The sequence below is a fragment of the Conger conger genome, chromosome 8 (assembly GCF_963514075.1).
Source record: "Conger conger chromosome 8, fConCon1.1, whole genome shotgun sequence".
Classification (NCBI taxonomy): Eukaryota; Metazoa; Chordata; class Actinopteri; order Anguilliformes; family Congridae; genus Conger; species Conger conger.
In genome coordinates this window covers 51,081,535-51,089,596 of record NC_083767.1, presented here as the reverse complement: position 1 = coordinate 51,089,596, position 8,062 = coordinate 51,081,535, and the positions used below count along the sequence as shown (strand labels likewise).

General features: G+C 39.6%; 1 protein-coding gene across 2 annotated transcripts; it reads right to left on the bottom strand.

Annotated features, from left to right (window-relative positions):
• Positions 1 to 798: 798 nt before the first annotated feature.
• cav2 (caveolin 2) lies at positions 799 to 3,405 on the bottom strand. Of its 2 annotated transcripts, XM_061253057.1 has the most exons (4): positions 3,211 to 3,405; positions 2,796 to 2,849; positions 2,662 to 2,701; positions 2,031 to 2,104 (listed from the first exon to the last, which is right to left on the bottom strand). In XM_061253057.1, exons 1-4 carry the CDS (start codon positions 3,358 to 3,360, stop codon positions 2,073 to 2,075), a joined length of 276 nt encoding a protein of 91 aa, XP_061109041.1. In that variant the 5' UTR covers positions 3,361 to 3,405; the 3' UTR covers positions 2,031 to 2,072. The 2 variants fall into 2 exon arrangements, with proteins under 2 accessions (XP_061109040.1, XP_061109041.1); XM_061253056.1 differs by having other exon boundaries at positions 799 to 2,104; positions 2,662 to 2,849.
• Positions 3,406 to 8,062: the final 4,657 nt, after the last annotated feature.

Below are 8,062 nucleotides of genomic sequence, written 5' to 3'. Positions count from 1 at the left end.
CAGGCTCTGTTGGCATTTTACTGATCTACAGACTTAGTCAGAATAGGCGGTTCTTGGGGTATGCAAATCTCCATTTACCCAGGTGCTCACACCAGGGAAGAATATGCAAATACCAGGCGGTGTCCCTGTGAACAAGTGACTGATATATGCCATATCAGAATTATCTCATGAATGAAACACGACAGCAGATCTGCATTATCCATATGCACAAGTATGATAACATAGGGACAGAAGTAGTACAGCCTCAGTCAAGGCCTTCATGACAATTGATGCTTCTTTTAAAAATTAAATGTGAAAAAAATTTTTTCTCATCAGAGCCAGTTTATGGATTTAATTCCAACACATTCATTTATTATGACAGCATTTACTACTTACTGGCAGTGACATAGCCAGAAATGCATTTTGGGTGGCAGGGAGGGGCAATGTCTTACAATTTTCCTGTAACTCTCACACGGGGGTCCAAACCTTTCCTTAGATATATCTCTTGCTGGAACTAAAATGGAACAGAAATGTACACAGTAGAAAGGACAGGTATACATTCTATGACTATGCATTTTATATAATGCCTTAAATATAAAAGGATATTATATTAAACAAAGTTCACATAATAAACCATCTGGGGCTGGAGTAGTCTGCTCTCTCCAACCTAAGCTCCTTGGTGCTGTTTCTTAGTTTATGACTTATGTGTGCAATATAATCGTTCCATACACCAGCATATTACCTTCATCTATTCACACTCTCATACATAACATTTCTTCTATTTCTCAACAGAGGAAGTCAACACAATCCGACAACATATCGATAAAATGAATCCTTTATTTGGCAAAGACAATGCACTGCAAATTTCCACCTGGGACAATATATTAATCATTAGGTCCAAATACATAATTCCACAAAAACGTCCTGTCTGTTAGAAATCTTCCTGATTGCACAGCAATGGATATCAATGTACCTATTCATAGCCAATGGCATTTTCTAGTAAATTCATTGGAAACATGTAAAATTTTAACTTTTATCAACACAGTTGATTATACATTGTTATGAAAATCATTAACCTGGCTTATACATAACAATATACAGTACAGTTCTTAAACAATATTTCTTTTTCAATAGCAGTAGGTTCATAATTAATATTTTACAGACAATTTCTCTGCTATACTTTAGGATTATTCAGTTCAGTTCAATATTCTTGAGACAAGTCCCTAGTCTGTAGCCATGTGCAAAACGAAAACATCAGAATACAACAGAGCAAGGCTCTGGCAAAACTCAAATATTATATGAGAAAGGCCAGTTAACATAACAAAGAGAGATGTTTAGTTTGATAGGAAGCAGAAGATCTGGTTGGTCCACCTTTCATTTAGAAAATGAGTAGTCGCGAAAGATGGACAGAGCCTAAAGAGCATAAATAATAAATTATTCACCCAATACATTATATGATATATAATATACCAAACCCCCCAAATCTTTAACATAAAATACTTCCATTAAATTACTTTTCAGTCATTAGCCTCATAGTTGATACCACTTTAAAACAGGTTTCATCAATTAAATCCTTGCAATGCAGTTTTAATAATATTTTTTAAAGAACAGGTTCAATACAGTAGTATGAAAATAGCTTAACCTTCAAAACTGGCCTGTAGGTACTAAGCAATATGCTGCATAATATTCATTCAGATATATTATTTACATTTGGTAATGTATGCACTTCATGTCATATTCAAAACACCCCATATTTCAGCCATATGAATATATCAAAGAAGTAAAAGCTATTCAGTATTGTGCTGCACATAAATAAAATTTCTCCAGCTGCTACAAGATTGCAATCGCAATTACATCTGACCTCGTTAAACCAAAATAAAACATCCTGCATCAAGACAAAGGAATGGAAAGAACAGATTTGGTCACAAACAAAAAACAAAGTTGCGTTCTGTGTTCCTGTGGGCCTGCCTCATCTCAGTTGGATGTGGTTTTGATGCTAATGGCAGACAGACATCTGCCCATGCTGTGGAAGAGAGGAGCAACGAAGGTGTCCATCAAACTCCTCCAGACGGTGCGGACCGAGGGTAAGGCCATCATACAGCTTTGTACCAGTGGCATCGCGATCCTGACAGAAAAAAGAATGAAATGTGAAATCTAAATCACATCGAAAACCCCCCACAACCAACATTACACAGTTCAGGGCTACTATGATATCCAACCATACAGATAAACATGTGTTACCATTAAGTCAGATAAGAATGTTAACATTCGGCGAGGAATTTAAAACACACCCCTTTCCCCCTGTTTGTGGAGTAGGACATTCCTCAACACACTCCCCAAGAAATACTTTCCCTTTTCAGTAATTTAGCATGGCCTCTGCATTACTGCCATTTACTGACTCGGTTTTTCTTACTCATGGTTTATTTGTAGGAAATATAGGCTACCTGTGCATATCTGGAAATTGCTGTCTGCTCTGCTAACCCTTTTATTCCACTCTTCATCATTCAAAATTATATGCACATATGTTTGTATGTTAAAACTATCTAGTCAGTTGCAAAAACACAAGCTTGTATCAATACCAGCCTCTCGTGTCTCCATGTGCCAATGTAAACAGGTAGCAAACGAGGCTGCCGAAAGCTTGTTTTGTGTCTAGACCAAAGTAACAGGAAGCATTGTCCATACCAAATATGTAGACAGCTGAGGATCGCGAACAGAATTCCGGCTACGAAAGACATTGGAATAGCAAGCAGCGTGGTCAGCAACCGATAGAAGACATATTTAACCAGCTCAAACACAGCGTGACTTCCGATCCATACTTTGTCAAAACTGTGCGTGGTGCTTGGCTCACCGATGACATCGTCAAACCCAACCTGTGGACAAGACAGGCTGTTTTGAAACAACACCTTCCCAGAGAAAATTGAGCAAGGCAACACATATGAAACAAATATAGACCATTCAGTTTGATGCTCATGTTATCTTACGACTGCGAAAAAGATAGCTGGCACACTCCGAATTATCAAAATGTAACTTTACCTGTTCAGCAGTACTGGACAGTAGACGCCACAATAGAAAACAAGCATTATATTGAACCGTGGGATATTCTGATACACAAAATAACCCATGGTTCAAAATCGTGGAAACACGAAGTAAACTTTTTCTCTAGGCTTCAAATAAAGTCGCTTAACAGTTTACTTTTGCACTCCGCCGGTCATACCCATCCTGTCACTTTACCTTTAAGTGCTCGTTAATTTGACGCGGATCTCTATCCGAACCTGACGAGAGGACTTTCTCCTTTTTGGCAAGAAAAGGATCAATTGATCTACTGAATTCATCTTCCCCCATAATGACACTCGTCTCCGATTTTTCCTTTTCGAGTCCCATTTTGAGCTCAGAGCAGGCACTTCGCGAGCTGTAGTCAACAGTGTTCCGGGCAATTGGACAGTAGCGAAGTACCCACGCCCCGTGCCGAAAAGCTGCTCTGTGTGGGGTAAAAACGCTCTGGTCACGTTCTCCATCATTTCCTAATTCATAATAACTCAGCTACTTCAAAAAATAAAATTACTGCATATTGATATACAGGCTGTACTAAAATAAGCGTTGATGAAATAGATTTCAAATGTGTGTGTTCTTAGGAATTAAACGTTGCTCTATAGAGTTGCGTTGCATAATCGCAAAAGTGCGCAACATTTTGAACTAGTCTTATTTATAGGCCTACTGAAGTTATCAGCTAGTGAAATGATCTTAATTTGTATCTAAGAAATGTAAAGGTCGACAAGAGCATAATATTTAAAACCGTATCATATTTAATTAGTCTCACATTCTTTGAAATCCACACTGCTGGAATAGTTTAAGCAGGCCAACAGAGAGTATTCCTTTTACTGAAGAAAGCCATCAGTGAATGAATACTGGAGAACCTAACATTCTTATATGACATTCATTCAATCCCCAGAAAAATCAGAATAAACATCTAAAAATGTAAAAATGGGCAAGAGGATGACCTGATGTTCAAAAGTCTAGCCAATATCCTACATAAATCTAGGTTATATAATGATACCAGTTCAATAATTTGGCCTCTAAAATGTGTTACTTGGCACAACTTAGAAGGATGCATATGCATCAAAGAATTATTTGCAAAACACATTTCCTGGAAGAAAGGTAGTCAATTCCACATTCCAATAATGTCACTGTTCATTACAAATCATGAAGCCGTGGTGTACAGGATAAATGGAATAGTACAGGTGCAATGTCCAGGGCATCCTCATTGGTTCCTGTGTTACTGTGCCAAATGGGCTATTGGAGAGTGCTGAAGCACGTGTGAGGAACCACATGGCATCCTTCCTTGGCACACATAGTGTTTACTACTGCAAGGACCTGGAGCTTTCCTGCTTTTACAAAATGTTGAGCTCAGGGCTAAGTTTAGGCAGTGCACTCAAAAGAGGATGCCAAGCTAGTCACCATCACCAATGCTACTGTATATGTTGATCCAATCATTTTGAGGCCACTCAATCAACGCAGGAAGGGAAATATCAAGCAAGGTAGCTAAAGAAATAGGTGTTCTACAACTAGGACAGATAGATTATGAGACTCCTTACCTGGACAACTTCACAGGGCCTAGCCTGAAATAAGAGACAGTGGAGCAGACTAGGCTCAGAGAAATGCACTCTGTTTAATATGAGACTGACATTTTTGACATCTAACAACATCTTCCTCAAAGCCAAAAACGTCAAAGCAACCTTTTCTAAATGACATTGGGATAATTTCAATTAGTTAAGGTGGCCTGTAGCCTGAGGATCCGCAAGGTCGGTGGTTCAATCCACGGTGTAGCCACAATAAGATCCGTACAGCTGTTGGGCCCTTGAACAAGGTGGTCAGTACATACAATATATAAACATGAAGGCTCAGTAAAATAGTTTTTGTATTTACATTTTTTGTAAGGGTGAGAATGAGACTCCATACCCACTCTATAGTGCTTGTTGCCTGGCACCATGGGAAATGTAGTGCCTGACCATAGAAGAATGTTGTTTTGCCAACACTGCCATCATGAAGATATTAGTTTTCCTGTTGATTTCATGATGAGTTGCAAAATTGCATGGTAATACTTTGTTTTCATGTAAACTAAATACTTTCAGTCTCAGTTCATATATGGGACATGTAAGCATATTGAAACAAAATGCTTGGACAGCAAATTATGTGCCTGCAGGTAGTTGGCTTACAGTTGAGGTCCCTTCGCAGGTGACTTTCCCTGAACTGCTGCGGGCTCAATAGAGAACCTTAGTCATCAGAATAACCCCAAGCCAGGTGTTTTCCAGCAGACAAAATCCTATAAATTCAACTAAATGTGTCCATATCATATTATGGTGAAGATCGAACAGTTTAGTAGTAATGACTTTTTTGTCTGTTTAGATGAATATCTCGGACATACATAAAGTATGCAAAGCTATGAGTCTGCATATTTTCCGATGTGCTGATATGCAAACAGGGTGTTATTTGTGAAGCATTGAAAAAACGAAAGTCGCAGCAGAGCATGACAGCGCAGCCAAAGCCCATCAGTGAGAACAGAGGAGGGCATTTTCAGCCCAGCGTTTTACACAATGAACCCGGGGATTCTGGGGATTACGCGTGGGCACGTGTTTCTGACAGCAGCATTCAGTCAGCATTAGGACAGAACTGCCTTCGAGCCGCTGGGTACTGTACATGAAGACCTGACACCTGGGCCAGGGCTGCTGGCCAGCTGTGCACTTGCACAGTCTGCACAGGCAGATTCGGTGATCACACTTTAAACGGCAATAATGGCACAACAAATATTACATTATTGGCATTTGGCAGATGCTCTTATCCAGAGCGACGTACAGTTGATTAGACTAAGCAGGAGACAATCCTCCCCTGGAGCAATGCAGGGTTAAGGGCCTTGCTCAAGGGCCCAGCGGCTGTGCGGATCTTATTGTGGCTACACCGGGATTAGAAGCACCGACCTTAGGGGTCCCAGTTTACCTTAACCACTACGCTACAGGCCGCCCTATATATATCATTTGGCACACACTTTTAATCCAAAGCGATTTACAAGTGCACAGATTCTTCCACAGGTTAAAGCATCAAATCCATAACTAGTAAAATACACATGAAGGGCTCTTCTAAACAAAAGGACAACAGTCATCCTAAGTGCAATTTTATTTATTTATTTATTTGTTGGGTTAGACAATACGTCTAATGTACGTCGCTCTGGATAGAGTGTCTGCTAAATGCCTTGTAATGTAATGTAATGTAAAGAGGGATATCGGAAGGGGGGGGGCAGGAAATCAGTAGGGAGGACTAAGGTATAGTTTGAAATGGCATGTTTTTAGTCTGCGTCAAAATATGGGGAAGGATTCTGCTGTCCTGACAGTAGCAAGTCATTCCACCACCCAGGAACCAGAACAGAAAACAGGCGTGAATGTGCAGCTCGACCGCCAGGTGCTCGTAGTGAGGGAACCACATGGCAACCAGAGCTGGCAGACTGGAGTGGTCTTGCTGGGGAGTAGGGAGTGATTAAATATTGTATGTAAAGTGGGGCAATCCCCTTAGGAGCCCAAAATGCCAACACTAGGGCCTTGAAGCGGATGCGTGCAGCAATAGGAAGCCAGTGGAGGCTAATGAAGAGTGTTACATATTTATACTGAATTTTTTTCCATCAATTCAAGAAGACACATATAATTTAAAGTTAGTTAATTTAGCAAACTGTTTCTCAAACAAAATTCACCACTGTGACTGTGTACCTGAGGCAGGGAGAACCAGTGTACTAGCAGTGTACAAGTACCGCTACTACTACAACACTTTGACTTTTGTCTTTCTTGGGGCGATACTTTGCCACTTTAGGGAATTGCTCTTTGACCCTTGCTATTTGCACTTGCACTGTAACCCACTATGGATAAGAGTGACTTACAAAATCCCAGTAAAGTAAAGCTGTGTAAAATAATTGTTTCTATATTTAAAAAGTTTGTGAAGACAGGTTTAGTTAGAAAATAATGAAAATTAATGTCACATGCCCATTTTTAGCTGTTATGGTGCCGCTCTTGTGTGTCTAAGCCTGTGGACATATTGTTCTGGATAGTTTCCAGAATGACACCTACAAGCAGCAAGCTTTCAAACTTGTTGAAAACAATTCATGTTGTGTGAGTTAATCCTGTTAGACCACATGCTATGGAGATAACATAGCATTATCCCCAGTGCTGAACCACATGGCTCATCTTCAGTGCCACTGTGACAGGCCTGCTCATCACCTACTGTACTGTACATGCACAGAACCTGTCTGTCCACAGGTCCACCATGGCCCTGAGTTCATGAACACTGACAACAAAGCTTCCCTTTCAGCTATTCCATGATACTGTCATTTTGTTTGACTTGAAGAAGCAAGATTCAAAATGTATTCCCTGATAAATGTGCAGTATTATTATTTTTGACTGTATGAATAATCACTGGCACACCTAAACAGTCACTCTCAAAAAACATGGCACAAAATAAGGTCCATTCTGAATTTGTATATTTTTTAATATATAGGCTAAAATATCGGCAACTCACATTAACAGCCTGTTGCATTTCGTTCATTCAGTGTTTTGGTTTTCCCTCAGGCAAAGCTTAAATCATGTTGTTCTGTCTGCAGCATTGTCTGTGAGAGTTCCTGTTTGTCAGGTTTCTTTCCATACCAACAAGGACTGTTCAGACATACCTTTGAACAGTTCTGAGTCTTTCAATCCTTCACACAAGCATAGATACGCGCATACACATGCACACATTAATTTATAGGAATATAGGAATCTACTAGAATCAAACCATTGGGCAGCTGTGTAGCATATGGGCTTATTCCAATCGATGTTTTAACCTCTTAGGCCTTATTTTTCATTAAAAAACAAGTTTGACGATTATGCAAGTTGCTCAGTCTGAATGGCTTCAGCTCATAGTCAAAGGATGGATGGAGATAAGATGTATAATAGATGGATAATAATTAATGGCAATCGGCACATCTGCTCAGCAAATTAATATAATTATTCCAGCAATTCTGAAACTTTCAACTGTTGCAAAGCACATCATTTCTTCTTTGATTATTGAT

Bases quoted from the DNA above. Each gene is read 5' to 3' on its own strand.
- cav2 (XM_061253056.1), bottom strand. From the start codon at position 3,360: ATGGGACTCGAAAAGGAAAAATCGGAGACGAGTGTCATTATGGGGGAA. The intron at 2,850-3,210 runs GTAAAGTGACAG...TCTTGTCCACAG, and splicing joins AAATTAACGAGCACTTAAAG to GTTGGGTTTGACGATGTCAT. The intron at 2,105-2,661 runs GTATGGACAATG...TTTTTCTGTCAG, and splicing joins CTCAGCTGTCTACATATTTG to GATCGCGATGCCACTGGTAC.